This window comes from Chelonia mydas, chromosome 10, assembly GCF_015237465.2.
Source record: "Chelonia mydas isolate rCheMyd1 chromosome 10, rCheMyd1.pri.v2, whole genome shotgun sequence".
In the NCBI taxonomy this organism is placed as follows: domain Eukaryota; kingdom Metazoa; phylum Chordata; order Testudines; family Cheloniidae; genus Chelonia; species Chelonia mydas.
In genome coordinates, this window is record NC_051250.2 from 44571095 (window position 1) to 44587817 (window position 16723).

General features: G+C 57.8%; 1 protein-coding gene across 10 annotated transcripts in view; it reads left to right on the forward strand.

Moving 5' to 3' along the window:
- Positions 1-16160, forward strand: part of ZNF609 (zinc finger protein 609) — a 120938-nt gene extending 104778 nt beyond the window's left edge. For 7 of the 10 annotated variants that reach the window (XM_043523792.1, XM_037910783.2, XM_037910782.2 and 4 more), the window contains 7 exons: positions 2318-2405; positions 3728-6077; positions 10175-10541; positions 11334-11509; positions 12704-12920; positions 13496-13565; positions 14037-16160. In XM_043523792.1, coding sequence (XP_043379727.1) covers positions 2318-2405; positions 3728-6077; positions 10175-10541; positions 11334-11509; positions 12704-12920; positions 13496-13565; positions 14037-14127 — 3359 coding nt within the window. In that variant the 3' untranslated portion in view covers positions 14128-16160. Of the gene's footprint in view, positions 1-2317; positions 2406-3727; positions 6078-10174; positions 10542-11333; positions 11510-12703; positions 12921-13495; positions 13575-14036 lie in introns of all 10 variants that reach the window. The other 3 variants (XM_043523795.1, XM_037910785.2, XM_043523796.1) reach the window with 3 other exon arrangements.
- Positions 16161-16723: the final 563 nt, after the last annotated feature.

Sequence of the window (16723 nt, forward strand, 5' to 3'; positions counted from 1 at the left end):
CTGAACTCAGAAGTTGAATCCCTTATGCAGATCTTTCCTCCACCTGCTGCTGCCACCTTGCATTGCCAGCGTGATGCGGGAAAGGTTTGAAAGAAAACTAAAAAATGGCTTTTCCTATTGCACCTCCAACCCTGGAGCCCTTTCTGTTCCTGGGCTCGGACTTTAGCTCTTTCCTTTCCCAGCTAAAATAAAGCCTGTATTTTGGGTCTCAGCTATGTGAATGTCCCTTGATTCACATAGTATTTCTCAGCTGTCTACCGGCACATTACAGCAAGGGAAATACGGACCAAGATTTATAAATGTGCTCCAGGCACAGCTGTTCAGGACTCGCCAAGCTCCATTCATCTTCTGATACTGTGTGGCTATATATCTAGCTGCATTCATGTGCCCTTGTAAATGAGATTTCTATCTCCCAAGTTCTACCTTGCGCAGATAAATGCGCTCCGTTCAATGGACTCTGCTCCTGTTCAAATTAGTTATGCAGTAATCGGAGCAGGCCATTGCTGGGAGGAAATATCCACTTGAGTTCTCTCTGCTAATGGCCCCAGATTATGTAGTGTAATTGCTTTCTTATAGAGGGACTTGCAGCCCGCTGGCCACAAGAGACCTGAGAAGGTGGGATAGCTGGAGTGGACTCCAGGCTGGGAGTGAAGCTAGCTGCCCTAATGCAGCATGCGGGGAGAGATTGGAAGGTGACTGAGCGGAGTGCTGGCAATCTGCAGCAAAGGCTGGGCAGCTCTTGCATCCCACAGTATTTCCTTCTCCTGCTGGCTCTGCACTGCCTTCTATTAGGGTGACCAGATGTCCCGATTTTATATGGAAAGTCCCAATATTCGTGGCTTTGTCTCATATAGGCGCCAATTACCTCCTCCCCTCCGCCCATCCTGATTTTTCATACTTGCTATCTGGTCACCCTACCTTGTACAGCCCCTTTTAGCCAAGGGGGGCTGAGCACTTTCCAGTGCTTAAGCCTCCCCGTCACCCTCTGAAGTAGGTATCTCCATTTTATAGCTGGAGAGTCCCTCTGGAGCTGGGGCCAGGCAGCCCAGGGGTGCAGGACTGTCACCCAGTGGGGACCTCCCTGCCTTGGCTGCCTTTGGAACAGAAGGGCTCATGAAAACCTTCTGTGGCCAGTGTGGTCACACTGTGCCCATGTGATGGGCTCGGTCCAGCCAGCACTGCTGACCCGGCCTGGTTTAGGGGCAGCCCATGGCACACAACGAACTGCAGCTAAGGATGGGAAGCTGACCCTCCGCTGAATTTGGTGGCAGAGCATGATACCTAGTGGCCAGAAGACTGCGTTCACCAGCTGTTCACAATATCCCTCTTCCTTTCACTCCCTCAACCATTCACACGGTGGCGCCAGCCCCGAGAGAGCAACAACCAGGAGACGTTTAAAAATAACAAACGTTGGGTCTTCCTCTTTGCCTTCTGGTGTCTAAGCTATTAGGGGGTCACTTCCTATCTTTGCTCCCCTGCCACAGGGCTAGTCTGCTGAGATTCTTGCGTATTCCCATGTCTCCAGGAGCTGGGACTTTCAGAAGCACCCTGTATATAGTGGGAGTTGTGCTAAGATGGTGTGTGCCTGTCTAGCGCTGTACCCCTTGGGCTGTACAATGGTGGCACCAACCTGCTGAGGGCTCTGGTGTGGTTTGTCGGGTATGGGGAGGAGGAGTCAGTGTGTTCCTAGTTGTGGGGCCCTGAGGGGGGGCCAGTAGGCTCAGGAGCTGCACTGCACTCCTGTGTCACCCCCACACTCATGCTGAGCCAATTGCTTCTCTGGGCTCTGCTCCCTCCCCAGGATGAGACCCTGCTCCTTTTGTGTATATCCCCTGCCCCACCTCCCTATGGGGTCTCACCCATTTGGTGGGGTCGCCTCCTCCCTGAGTCGTCAGCTCTGCTCTCAGCCACCTGCGGCCCCTAGGCTTTGCCATCACAGCTCCAGGGCAGAGCGGGAAGTGGGTGGGCCCTTGAGCTAACTTCACTGGTGGTGCAGCTGAGGCCCCTCTCCAGCAGGCCACCTGCTCCCCTCCCTGCTCTCTGCTGTTGAAAAGCCTGGGGTGGGCCCAAGCACCAAGGTGAGTGCCCCGTTGGGCGCCTTGCCCACTGCACTGCTGCCAAGCAGCCTCGGAGCAGCAGGGCACTGGTCATGGCTCTGGGCGGGGCAGAGCTGGGCCCTGGCTCGGTGTTGATCCCAGCTCCCACCCAAAGTGCAGCCAGGCCCGTGGTGGTTGTGGAGCTGTTTGCCCCGGACCCTGCAGCGTGTAACCCCGGTTCCCAGTGGTGCTGAGGGTGACCCTGTCTCCTTGCCTTACAGGTATGTTGGTGGTTAACGTGACCTGGAGGAACAAGACATATGTGGGTACGCTGCTGGATTGCACGCAGCACGACTGGGCGCCCCCCAGGTAAGCGTGCGGGAGGCTCAGAGGCCGGTCCAGGGCCTCTCGACTGTAGAGTGTCCTCGCATCTCTCTGGGCTCCCCAGAAGGGCTCTGGAGCTGCAGTGTGCATGGGCAGGGCCCTCGCTGTCTGGGTCTCCATCCCAGCCTGTCTGCAGGCCTCAGGCCCCTCTGAGCAGACAGACAGTGAGCGTGGGCCAGGACTTCTCCTTTCAGCTGGCCCCACCTCTGCTACCATTTCGGGGACAAGAACAGAGGCTTCCTCTTCTGTCTCTGGACCACTGAAGCTAGGGTTGGCTCAAGCCATTCAACCTGTTCTGAGGGGCCTTGTCCCTTGGCAGGCAGAGCTGGGCACTGGGGAGGCCCCTCCATCGCGCACGTGGGGTGGTCTGACCCCCCCTTGGAAGTGCTCTGTGAGTAGCAGCAGCACAGCTCTGCTAGCCATTTTGGGGAAAGCTCAGAGGCCCGCTCTGGGGGTTGCTTTTCCCCCTGTAGTCCCGCTGGGTTTCAGGGGGAGACAGGGTGGTAGGTAAGTGACATACATGCCCAACGTTTCTCAGTAGGGAGGCTGGGAACCAAGGGTTTCCCCAAGTGCCCGGGCCCTCACTCACTGCCTGGCCTCCCTGCCCTGGACTTTCAGCCTTGATGGCCTGAGTGGAGGAGCTGGGGATAGACAGCCCTGTGTGTGAGGGCCGGGGACCGTCTGTCAGTAGAGGGGTCCCTGGCTCAGCTATACAAGGCCAGGAGTGTGTCCCTCCCCTCCTGGCCTGGCTGGGACGGGCAGTGCTAAGCCGGGCATCATTCTTAGAGCATCTCCTGTCACTCACCAGTGCCCATGTTGCCTTGGGCTTGGGGGTGGGCCTCAGAGTCAGCTGTCTGACTGTCCTCGATGGGGGTCAGTAAATGGGGGAGCCCTTCCATTCCCCCACCTGGTTTCCTTCCTGTTCCATTGCTCCCTTTCTGAGCCAAGTGATTGTCTGGTGTCACATGGGCCAGGTATCTCCACTCCCCCGGGGCTGGCTCCCAAGCTCTCCTTGCTGGTGCTGGTTGCACTGCAGACCCCAAGGGTGGGAGCCGGCAGCCCGTTGACCTGTGTGTGGCTGTTGCCCCCATCTCAGCTCCCCCCGCCCATGTACTGTAAGCCTCCTTTGCAGGGAGCATGGGGCATTGTGGGGTACGGGGGGAGCCTCCAGGGTGACTGCGCTGAGCAGAGACCGAGCTCCTTACGCAGGATGCCCCCCGCTCTGGTCATGGCACTGGTGTGTTCCTGTGCGCTGTCCTGCATGCCGAGCTCCGGCTGGTCCTGACAGTGTGTTGTTTCCTTCCCAGGTTCTGCGACTCTCCCACCAGTGACCTGGAGATGCGGAACGGCCGGGGCAGAGGCAAGCGCATGCGCCCGAACAGCAACACGCCGGTGAACGAGACGGCCACTGCCTCGGACAGCAAAGGGACCAGCAACAGTAGCAAGACACGGGCGGGGGCCAGCAGCAAAGGGCGCCGAGGGAGCCAGACCTCCTCGGATCACCGCCCCCCACCCGGTGGCACTGCCGAGGATGTGAAAGCCAGCCCCTCGTCGGTGACCAAGCGGAAAAGCAAGCCCCTTTCCGACATGGAGCTCAACTCAAGCTCGGAGGACTCCAAGGGCAGCAAGCGCATCCGCACCAACTCGATGGGCTCGGCGGCCGCGCCCCCAGCCGGGGTCAAGGTAGAGCCTGTGGGCCTGGACAGGAACTGCCCCTCCCCCATCCTCATTGACTGCCCTCACCCCAATTGTAACAAGAAGTACAAGCACATTAACGGGCTGAAGTATCACCAGGCCCACGCACACACGGACGACGACAGCAAGCCGGAGGCGGACGGGGACAGCGAGTGCGGCGAGGAGCCGCCCCTTCACACCGACGTCAGCAGCTGCAACGGCTCTCAAAAGGGCTCCCTCTCGCCGGCCCGATCGGCCACGCCCAAGGTGCGGCTGCTGGAGCCCCACAGCCCCTCCCCGTCCAGCAAGTTCAGCACCAAGGCCCCCTGCAAGAAGAAGCTGGGCGGAGAAGGTGACGTGGACCCCGGAGCCCTGTCCAACGACGGCTCCGAAGATGGCCCCTCGATGGCGGACGAGACAAGCAACGATGGCTTTGAGTCGCTAGAGAAGAGATGCCTTGACAAGGAGAAGTGCAAGAAGCCAGCTGGTGCTAAGCCAGACAAGCTCCCTTCCAAAAGCTTAAAGTCCGCCAGACCCATTGCTCCTGCTATTCCCCCACAGCAGATCTACACCTTCCAGACGGCCACCTTCACCGCAGCCAGCCCCGGCTCTTCTGCCGCTTTGACTGCCACCGTAGTCCAGGCCATGCCCAGCAGCCCCCAGCTCAAGCCCATCCAGCCAAAGCCCACGGTCATGGGGGAGCCCTTCACGGTCAACCCCGCCCTGACCCCTTCCAAGGACAAGAAGAAGAAGGACAAGAAGAAGAAGGAGTCCAAAGAGGTCGAAAACCCCCTGACTCCTGGAAAAGTCTGCCGAGTGGAGGAGGGCAAAAGTCCCTTCCGAGGGGAATCTGGGGAGCTCGGGACCAAAGGGGAGGGCCTCCTGAATGGTTCGTCTGACCCGCACCAGAGCCGGCTCGCCAGCATCAAGGCTGAGGCAGATAAGATCTACAGTTTCACGGACAACGCGCCGAGCCCGTCCATTGGGGGCGCCAGCAGGCTGGAGAATGCTGCTGCCGCTGCCCCAGCTCAGCCCATGACCCCGCTGCACGTGGTTACCCAGAACGGGGCGGAGGCGGGCTCAGTGAAAACCAACAGCCCGGCCTATTCGGACATCTCGGATGCGGGGGAGGATGGGGAGGGCAAGCTAGAGAGCATGAAAGCCAAGGACCCTGAGCAGCTGGGCAAGGAAGGTGCAAAGAAGGCGCTTTTCCCTCCCCAGGCACAGAGCAAGGACTCCCCCTACTACCAAGGCTTTGAAGCGTACTATTCCCCGGGCTACCCCCAGTCGAGCCCTGGGCCCATGAACCCCAGCAGCCAAGCTGCCGTGGAGAGCCAGCCCTTGAAGATGAAGAAGGACGAGGAGCAAGAGAGCCCGGAGGTGAAGGTGAAGAGCGAAGGCTGCGAGGAGAAGAAGGTGGAGCTCAGCAGCTCCAGCCAGCAGCCCTCGGTCATCCAGCAGCGCCCCAACATGTACATGCAGTCCCTCTACTACAACCAGTACGCCTACGTGCCCCCCTACGGCTACAGCGAGCAAGGCTACCATGCCCACCTGCTGAGCACCAGCCCGGCCTACCGGCAACAGTACGAGGAGCAGCAGAAGCAAAGGCAGAGCCTGGAGCAGCAGCAGCCCCGCGGGCTGGAGAAGAAAGCAGAGCTGGGCCTGAAGGAGAGGGAGGCAGCCCTCAAGGAGGACTGGAAGCAGAAGCCGTCCGTCCCTCCCACGCTCACAAAAGCCCCTAGCCTTACGGACCTGGTGAAATCGGGGCTAAGCAAGGCCAAGGAGCCGGGGGCTGCTGACATGGCCAAGTCAGTGATCATCCCCAAGCTGGAGGACTCCTCCAAGGTTCCCAGCCAGGTGGCCGAGGGACTCAAGGTGAAGCTGGCCGAGGCCAGTCACCTGGGGAAGGAGACGGCGGAGTCGAAAGCGGGCGCGGAGTGCGGCAGGCAGGCAGAGGTGGACCCCGTCCTGTGGTACAGACAGGTAAACGCTGCCGCCTGGGGACACACTGAGGGCAGCAAGATGCTGGCAGGGGGTGGAGGGGTTCGGGCACGGATGGCCAGGGCAGTGCTTCCCTTCCATATCCTCCATACCACGGCCCCTCCCTGCAGCAGCTGGAGCATGTCCCCCTTGTCTGCTCAGGCGAGGAAGGAAGGGAGCTTGTCACAATGCAGTGGGGGGCAGCTGCCTGACTGGGGCCCCTCCCCTGCCAGGCCATGGGGGCCGTATCTTCCTCTCTCCCTGGCTTTCAGGCTGTTTGGTGGGGTTGAACCTCCCCTGCCACTTGCCTCCCCTGCCAGAAAGGGTAGGATCTGATGAGAACCAGTCAAATGAAAGTCCCATTCAATTACATCACGTAATGGCAGGCAGCTAAAAAGTAAGGTGTGCTTATATACAAATGTGCTTATATACAGCTGCTAAAAGTCTAAACTATAAGATGGGTGAACTAGAGTGCCTCATATTAAATGGGGATATTGATATAATAGGCATCGCATAAACTTGGTGGATTGAGGATAATCAATGGGACACAGTAATACCAGGGTACAAAATATATTGGAAGGACAGAACAGGTCATGCTGGCGGGGGAGTGGCACTATACATGAAAGAAAGCGCAGAGTCAAATGAAGTAAAAATCTGAAGTGAACCAAACTGTACCATAGAATCTCTATGGATAGTAATTTCATGCTTGAATAATAAGAATATAGCAGAAGGGATATGTTACCGACCACCTGACCAGGATGGTGATAGTGACTATGAAATGCTCAGGGAGATTAGAGAGGCTATAAAATCAAAAAACTCAATAATCATGGAGGATTTCAACTATCCTCATATTGACTGGGTACATGTCACCTCAGGACGGGATGCAGAGATAAAATTTCTTGACACCTTAAGTGACTGCTTCTTGGAGCAGCTAGTCCTTGAACCCACAAGAGGAGAGGCAGTTCTTGATTTAGTCATAAGTGAAGCACAGGATCCGGTCCAAGAGGTGAATATAGCTGGACCGCTTGGTAATAGTGACCATAAAATAATTAAATTTAACATCCCTGTGGCGGGGAAAACACCACAGTGGCCCAGCACTGTAGCATTTAATTTCAGAAAGGGGAACTACACAAAAATGAGGAAGTTAGTGAAACAGAAATTAAAAGGTACAGTGCCAAATGTGAAATCCTTGCAAGCTGCATGGAAACTTTTTAAAGACCCCATAATAGAGGCTCAACTTAAATGTATACTCCAAATTAAAAAGCATAGTAAAAGAACCAGAAAAGTGCCATTGTGGCTAAGCTACAAAGTAAAAGAAGCAGTGAGAGGCAAAAAGGCATCCTTTAAAAAGTGGAAGGTAAATCCTAGTGAGGAAAATAGAAAGGAGCATAAACTCTGGCAAATGAAGTGTAAAAATATAATTAGGAAGGCCAAAAAGAATTTGAAGAACAGCTAGCCAAAGACTCAAAAAGTAACAGCAAAAATGTTTTTAAGTATATCAGAAGCAGGAAGCCTGCTAAACAACTAGTGGGGCCACTGGATGATCAAGATCTAAAGGAGCACTCAAGGATGTTAAGGGCATTGCAGAGAAACTCTTTGCATTGGTCTTCACAGCTGAGGATGTGAAGGAGATTACCACGCCTGAGCCTTTCTTTTTAGGTAACAAAACTGAGGAACTGTCCCAGATTGAAGTGCCAATAGAGGAGGTTTTGGAACAAATTGATAAATTAAACAGTGATAAGTCACCAGGACCAGATGGTATTCACCCAAGAGTTCTAAAGGAACTCAAATGTGAAATTACCGAACTGCTAACTTTGGTATATACCCCTATCACTTAAATCAGTATCTGTACCAGATGATTGGAGGATAGCTAATGTGACAGTAATTTTTAAAAAAGGGCTCCAGAGGTGACCCCGGCAGTTACAGGCCAGTAAGCCTAACTTCAGTACCAGGCAAATTGATTGAAACTACAGTAAAGAACAACATGGTTTTTGTAAAGGGAAATCATACCTCACCAATCTACTAAAATTCTTTGAGGGGGTCAACAAGCATGTGGACAAGGGTGATCCAGTAGAAATAGTGTACTTATATTTTCAGAAACTTTTGACAAGGTCCCTCACCAACGGCTCTTAAGCAAAATAAGCTGTCATGGGATAAGAGGGAAGGTCCTCTCACCGATCAGTAACTGGTTAAAAGACAGGAAACGAAGGGTAGGAATACCTGGTTAGTTTTCACAATGGAGAGAGTTAAATAGGGGTGTCCCACAGGGCTCTGTATTGGGGCAAGGGCTGTCAACATATTCATAAATGATCTGGAAAAAGGGGTAAATAGTGAGGTGGCAAAATTTGGAGATGATACAAAACTACTCAAGATAGTTAAGTCCAAAACAGATTGCAAAGAGTTACAAAGGGATCTCACAAAACTGGGTACTGGGCAAGAAAATGGCACATGAAATTCAATGTTGATAAATGCAAAGTAATGCACATTGGAAAACATAATCCCAACTCTACATATAAAATGATGGGGTCTAAATTAGCTGTTACCACTCAAGAAAGAGATCTTGGAGTCATTGTGGATAGTTCTCTGAAAACATCCATTGAATATGCAGTGGCAGTCAAAAAAGCAAACAGAATGTTGCGAATCATTAGGAAAAAGGGGTAGATAATAAGACAGAAAATATCATATTGCTTCTATATAAATCCATGGTACACCCACACCTTGAATATTGCATGCAGATGTGGTCAGCCCATCTCAAAAAAGATATATTGAAATTGGAAAAGGTTCAGAAAGGGGCAACAAAAATGATTAGGGGCATAGAACAGCTTCCATATGAGGAGAGATTAATAAGACTGGAACTCTTCAGCTTGGAAAAGAGACGACTAAAGGGGAATATAATATAGGTTTATAATAGCATGACTGGTGTGGAGAAAGTAAATAAGGAAGTGTTATTTACTCCTCCTCATAATACAAGAATTAGGGGTCACCAAATGAAATTAATGGGCAGTAGGTTTAAAACAAACTAAAGGAAGTATTTCTTCACACAACACACAGTCAACCTGTGAAACTCTTTGCCAGAGCATGTTGTAAAGGCCAAGACTATAACAGTTCTCAAAAAAGAACTAGATAAGTTTACAGAAGATAGGTCCATCAATGGCTATTAGCCAGGATGGGCAGGGATGGTGTCCCTAGCCTCTGTTTGCCAGAAGCTGGGAATTGGCGATGGGATGGATCACTGTATGATTACCTGTTCTGTTCACTCCTTCTGGAGCACCTGGCATTGGCCACTGTCAGAAGACAGGATACTGGGCTAGATGGACTTTTGTCTGACCCTGTATGGCCGTTCTTATGTTCACTCCCCTCTGATTTGAATTGTTGCCACAAGCTTGGTCCCAGCTGGATTTACATCAGAAAAGCAGCTGGCCAAGGAGCACGGGAACTGCTAGCTGGGTCATCAAAGCAAACCTGTGCGGTTCCTGAGGATGGGCTGGGGGCCACGGGTGCCAACAGACTAGTGCCGGGGCAGGAATGGCCGCGTCCCCTGCGGGGCTGCATGCTACGCTGGCCACCTGAGCCCCAAAGGGCTGGTGAGGTCGGAATTGGGACATGGAACTGGAGAGAAGCCGTCAGAGTCATCTGCCCTCTGGGGGAGATGGACAAGGCTGGTGGGGCATTCTCCTTCCACACCCACTCTCCGTTCCCCTCTTCTGCCTCACCTTCTGCTCCCTTGCCCTTTAAGGCTCCTATCACTTTTCAGGCCAGCAGGCACCGGACATGTTGTGGGGGGAGAGCATTGGCTGCCCACCCTGCATGGTGGGTCAGTGGTTCTTGAAGTGAGAGGGAGCTGTGCGTGCCCTTGGTGCCAGGCCTGTCATTTTGCTGATGGTAGCGTGAGTGGCAAAGCGCTTTGTTGGGAGTGGGGGGAGACGCTGGCTCGGAGAGGCCACAGCCACCTTCCCTAGTCACCGTCTGGCCCGCAGCCTGCGGTGCCCATTGCCGTCTGGCTCACCCGGGGGAGCAGCATGGTGGTGAATGCCGGGGCCACGGCCGCACGGTGCAGCGCTGGGATGCAGTGACTCTGACGAGCTCTTTGGTTGACGCAGGAAGCGGAGCCCAGGATGTGGACCTATGTTTATCCTGCCAAGTACTCGGAGCTCAAGAGCGAGGACGAGAGGTGGAAAGAGGAGAGGGACAGGAAGTTGAAGGAAGAAAGGAGCCGAAGCAAAGAGGCCGGCCCTAAGGAGGATGGGAAGGAGAGCACAAGCTCTGAATGCAAACTGACGTCCCCCGAGGAGTCCCGCATGGTGGGGAAAGACCCCAGACCCAGCGTCCACGTCCCCGTGTCTTCGCCCCTCACCCAGCATCAGTCCTACATCCCCTACATGCACGGCTACTCCTACAGCCAGTCGTACGACCCCAACCACCCCAGCTACCGGGGCATGCCAACCGTCATGATGCAGAACTACCCAGGTATGGGCGCAGCCGCTGTGCTGGGGGCTACCGGCTGGCCCCAGGCCCAGCCAGAGGAGTAGATTAGGCAGCAGGCCGGGGAGAGCTCACCCCATGGGGGAGGCTTGCGTCTCCTCCCCTGCCCTGGGCGTGTGTCTCGGGGCCTGAGTCAACCATTGAGGGGCTGGGTGCAGCGAGCTGAGTGGTGCTTGTAGTGCAGTCCCACCACAATAAACCAGCCACCACAGCCTCAGACTGGTGCCTCTGGGAGGTCCCCAACGGCTGAGCTTGGCAGGGGTCCCGACAGCTGCTACTCCCCGTGCGCAGGAACAGACCGGCAGCTCAGGGCAGGGTGGGAAGAGGCGGATTGCATCTGGCTGGAATGGCTGCAGAAGTGAATGCTGGCGGAGGAAGGGCTTCGGCCCTTCTCCAGGGAGCCCTTGGCCCAGCCCCAGGAGCAGGGTGGCAGAGTGATGGTGCAGCAGCTTTCGGTAGCACCGCATGTGCTGCAGGGCAGGGGCTGCAGGCTGGTCCTCCAGCTGTCAGCCAGCCGGCTAGCTGGGTGGGCAGACATCCCTGGGCGCAGGAGGGCCGTGCTGGCTCATGGTCCTAGTTACGGGTGGCCTGGGTGAGCGTCTCTGCTGAGCCCGTGTGCCTGATTCTCTGCCTTGGCGCAGTGCCGCGTGCTGCTGTCAGCCTGAGCTCAGATGGCAGGAGCGCCCTGCCCAGCAGACAGCCTGGGGGTGGGACGCCTGTGGGGGGGCTGGTGCTGGCGTTCCCTCCCCCAGGCTCTGACTGGCCTCTCCCCCACAGGATCCTACCTGCCCTCCAGCTATTCCTTCTCCCCATATGGCAGCAAGGCCTCTGGGAGTGAGGACGGTGACAAGGCGCGAGCCAGCCCCAGCGTGAGCTGCAAACCCAGCTCAGAGTCCAAGGCCCTGGACATCCTGCAGCAGCATGCCAGCCACTACAAGAGCAAGTCTCCCACGGTGAGGGTGGGATGGGGCTTCCCTGGGCTGGGGGCCTGATGGGAACAGGGGTCCAAGCCCTTCTGCCTGCAGCTGCCCTGAGAGTGAGACCCCCATTCAGTGCTTCCTCCTGGCCCAGCTGTGGGGGGTGCTTATGGGGAGTTACTCTGGCACAGCCTGTCCCAGACACGCCACGGGGGACCCCTGGAAAGCCCAGGACCCCAGCGCTGCATGTGCTGGCCTCTGGCGCCCTGGGCGGTAACCCCAGCCTGCAGGGCGGAAACCAAGGCCCAGGTCACCTAGTGAGTCAGTGACGGGGCTACTTCGTCCCGTGCACTAACCACCAGGCATGGCTTCCCCTCTGGCCCTGGAGGAGGCTGGGCCTGGCTTGGGGCTGGGAGTCCCTGGGAATGCCCAGGTTTGTGGATTCCTCCTGGAAGACACGGGGAGACGTTCCTTTGGTGCAGCGCAGGCCAGAGGCTTCTCCCGCAACTTGTCCCACAGGGGCTGCGGGTTGGAGTCATTTACCTCCTAGGGACGGGCTTGCTGGGGCCTACAAGCCGACTGGTGAACGGAGGGCAGGCGGGAGATGCATTAGTGCAACCTGCCAAATGTGCCTTTGCCATGGCGCTATATGGCCCACCTGCAACCCCTTCCCCTGCCACTGGGGTGAGCCACCCACCTCACTGCACAGCCCGTGGCATGAGCCTGTCGGACAGAAAGTGGAGAATACTGTGCCTGAGCAGGGGCCTCTTTTGGGGAAGAGTAGAATTGTCTCTGTTGGGCCAAAACACTGGGCTTCGCTGAGACAAGGCCCCAGTGGACTGGCAGCCCCCAGCGCCCCCTGGCAGTGCAGTGGGACCTTTGAGAGAAGTGCCCCAAATGAGTCCTCGTGTGGGGGCCTCCCTGGCGCGGCTTGGGCCAGGCCGTGCCCCAGGTTGAGTGAGCTGGCTGAGCCTGGCACTGTTCTGGCCTCGGCCACATTGTCGGGGAGAGCCCTGGAGAGGGGTTTGGCTGCCGGCTTGGCTGTGCTTTGGGCCCTGGACTCAGCATTGGCTGCTCCAGCATGGCTGGTTGGAATCGTCTCCCCCAGACGTCTGCCCTGTCCGCTGTGCCGGCCCTTCTGATCTCACTGGCCGGGAGTCCTGCCGCTGCCAGCTTCCCCGGGCTGGGCTCCCCTGCCCTCCTCACCGGGGTCTGTGCTCTCCTCTCCAGATCAGCGAGAAGGCGTCTCAAGAGAGGGAGCGTGGCGGCTGTGGGGTGGTAGCGGGGGGTGGAGGCTGCAGCAGCGTTGGGGGAGCAGCGGGCGGAGAGAGGAGCGTAGATCGGCCCCGGACCTCCCCTTCCCAACGCCTGATGTCAACACACCACCACCACCACCACCTGGGGTACTCTCTGCTGCCAGCCCAGTACAACCTGCCCTATGCAACAGGTGAGAGCAGCCTGTCCGTCTCATGCGGTGGCACGAGCAGCCCCTGCTGGACTAGAGTTGTGGCGCGGCTCCCAGCGGGACGGGGAGGCAAGCCGGCATGTCTGCCTGGGGTGTGGAGCCCGGAGACGAGATGGGTTGGAGGGAGGATGGAAGGCTGGGAATACCGGGGTGGGGCAGTGGGTGTTAGTGGGCATGGCTGAGTGGGGCTGCAGCTAGGGCAGTGGGGTATGCAGCTAGAAGCAGTGAGAGAGCGCCCCCTCCTGGTTGATCTCTGTGAAGCAGCGCATGGGGCTGAAATTGAGCTGGGGAATGCAGTAGCACAGACCTCCCCTCGATGCACATGGTGAATAGCTCCTAGTGCGGTGCCCTGCCAGCCCAGGGCTGAAGCAAGCAGGAGGCTGCTCTCTGCTCCGCCCCAGAGCCGTCCCCGTCCTCGAGCACAGTTCAGAGCAAGTGGCGATGACGGGAGGGTGGCTGAGCTGCCAGCTCGCCCCTGGCACCGTCCCAGAGCTGCCACCTTCCCATGGCACCGCTGTAGGCACCAGGTCACCTTCTGGCTCTGCTTCTCGCTGCAGGTCTCTCTTCGACAGCCATCGTGGCCAGCCAGCAGGGCTCCGCTCCCTCCTTGTACCCGCCTCCCAGGAGGTGAGAATGGTAAGGCTGCTACGCCACGCCCGCAAAGGGGGTGTGGGGAGAGAAAGGCCCAGGGCATAGGAGTGGGGGGAGAGCCTCCAGCCTCTGGACAAACATAACATCGCAGTGGGGCCTCCAAATCAGAGGGGCGGGGCAGGGGGTAGAACCAGGCAAAGTGTGGGCAGGGGCTGTCCTAGGTCCCTTGCTCTGCCGGTGCCCCTCACTCCCGAACCGCGGCCCCTGCTAGCCCCGCCTGAGAGTTCCCTGGACAGCCGTTCCCGACTGCTTAGTAAACACTGTTACAGGGCCTGTGTGAGCAGCGGCTGTTTGCTTTGCCCACCCCTCTGGGTCCTGGGACACTGCAGCTGCCACAGGAGAAGGGAAGGAGGAAGAACCGTGTCCTGGTTCCTGCGGCTGGGGCGCCCCTTGGTGGATGTAGCAGCGTGGGCACCGGAGTGATTTCTGCTTTGATTTTTCTGGCAGGACGCGCTGTGATTGGATAAAGGGGTCTGTACCAAGTCATGTGACTGGCTCACATGAGGAAGCGCTGGAAATTCCATTAGACATCAGTTGAATGGTGTTAATTGTTCTGTTTGACGTTCCTGCCCTAATCTGAGGCAGACTTTCCTCTTCCCGATGGGACACGCGGGTCCCCGCCCCCTCCACGCCCCTTTCCTTGTGAGCCGGGGAGCTGGAACCTACAGGAATATTTATTCTACTGCCCACCGTCCCTGGGAAGGGAAGCGACCTGCCTGCCTGGTGCATATGAAGAGGCAATGGAAGCACCGAGGGTTTCCGGTGGATTTGATTCAGTGTCCCTCTGGAGGTCACTGCTTCGCCAGGGTCTGAGCAGCACAGGACACGGGGTGGGGAGGGAGCGCCAGCCGGGCCTGCTCAGCACGCAGCCCTCCCACCAGCTGCACTTGGCTCCACGGGAGTGCAGCCCAGATCGCTACAGTCGAGTTGCCTGGACCCAGAGTCGCAGTCCCAGGGAAGAAAGTTTAGGGCTCTTTTCATTTGTAGTAGTGCTGATCAGGTACCAGCGAGGAGCGTGGGTGGATGGTTCAGTGCAGCGGGGTGGGTGCGTGTCTCTGGTGAGCGAGCGCGCGCGTGCCCATGGACGTGTCAGTGCAGTGTGGGGTTGGGCTCGGTGCACAGTGGGCGACAAGTGGGCATCTGCAGCATGGGGAAGAGAGCACGTGTCAGCGCAGCGGGGGGTGAGCGTGCGTCAGTGCAGCCTGGGGGGGCGTCAGTGCAGCACAGGGGAGGAGGGGGGTTATCAGTGCAGCGGGTGGCGCATTCACACTTCAGCTGTGTACTCGGCCAGTGCCCAGAGTGCCATGCCCTGTGTTAAGCAGGTTTGTCAGTGTTCAGGCAGCGCAGAGAGGTGCTGGGTGCCCAGACTAGTCCAGCTGTGGGGTGAACAGGAGTCACCGGCTAAGAATCTGTTCTGCCCCCTCCGGGTGCTCTCCTGCTAGAGGTTTTCCCCTCAGGCTCCCAGTGCCCCTGCCAGCCCTGTCTCTTCTGCCTCCTTTCCACTCATCTTCCTCAGACCCGCTGCACTGGCAGCTGCCACCCCCCCGCCCCGCCTTCCCTGCTGGCAGGGGGCATGGGTTGCCATGGCTCAGGCTAACCCCAGTTTGTCACAAACAAGGCCCTTGGGTGGGCTCTCCCTCTGAGTCCTGTGAGCGTTCTGCCCCCTGCTCCACCTGCAGGGTTGACCGGCTGCGTGGCCATTCCTCCCTGCACAGACCTAGGGCCCCCCACGTTTGCATAGGTGGCAGTGCATGCGTGCGAGCACTGGCGGGGGCGTGCTAGGCCTGCTCTCGGCACCGCACGTGGGGCTGGGGGGACTGGAAGCTCTTCCAACGCTGGATGGAGTTGAGTCTCCTCCGGAGGCTGGCCAGTCTGTGCAGATGGGGGGTGGGTCTGCTCTGGGCTAGGGAAGCAGCCGGTGGCGGCACCTGCATCTCTGCCCGGCTGCTGCAGGGGCCTCTGCCTTGGGCGCGCCAAACTCCAGTTCATTTGGTGGGTTTTTAATTTCGGATTTCTGAGCTGTGAGGGGCGTGGGAGGTGAGAGCATGGAGCAGTGGGTCTGATGCGGCTGGGCGCATCCCCCTGCCTCTGGGCGGGAGGGAGCCGGGGTGTGTGTGCTGTGAACCCCCCCACCCCATGGACGTAGGCAGTGGCTGTAGGACTGTTCGTGCTTTGCCAGGCTCCATTAGCCGAACTGGTCCTTGCCCTCCCCCTCAGCTGGCCTTGCTGATGTGCTGTAAGGACCGCTCCCTGGCCTACGGGCAGCATGGTGCTGCTGCACAGCCCAGGGGCTGCCGCCAGGGGCTGATCTCCAGGAGTTAGCAGCCACTCGAAGCGGATCCCAGCCGGCCTATTCCACCCCTCGAGGCATGGGAGGTCCCCCAGCAGAGCAGGGGCTGGCTCGCTCCCCGCTGTTGGCTCACCCCCAGCCTGGCCCAGAGCCGCTGGGCGTTCTGGCTCTGCGCTGTGCAGTGTCTGGCGAGCTGTGTGCGTGGTGCCCGTGTCGCCGTTGTCCCGGGCTGTGCGCCGCCCGCGGGCGCTGTACATACTGTAAAAAGGAATTGTTTGAAAGCTGTTGTTTTGGTTTTTGTTTCTTTCCCTGTGGGAGGAGCCCCCCCTCCCCCCGTGTGCAATCAAAGAGGAGCCACTGTTGAGTGTGTCGGCCCTGGTGTCCAATGAAGGCAGTGTGTCCGCGCAGCCCTGCCCCCTCCCGCAGCCGCCCTTCATTGGACTGATTCTTTTAACCTTTTCATTTTGTCTGTCAAAGGAACCCGGGTGCTTGCTCCGCTTACAGCCAGGCTCTGTCTGCTGCATGGGAGGGGCCAGCCCAGCCTCCCCCATCTCCCGCAGGGCTCAGCCAAAGGGCCGAGGGTGGGGTGGTCTTTCCCAGGGTTCTCGGGAGCAGGAGGCTGCGAAATGCTGCGGTGCCCCCCAGCACCTCCAGGACACCCGCAGCTCAGCTGCGGCCAGAGCAGAGGATCCACCTGCCACCACCCAGAGCAGCTGCCTTCTGGTCACCTGTCTGGTGTAATGGCATGGGGCCTAGGTGGATTGACTTCGAGGGTGGGAACTGCCTGCCTGGGGGACTTAGGAGGCAGAGCCCCATCCCTCGGGGAGTCTTGGGCCTAGCCTTT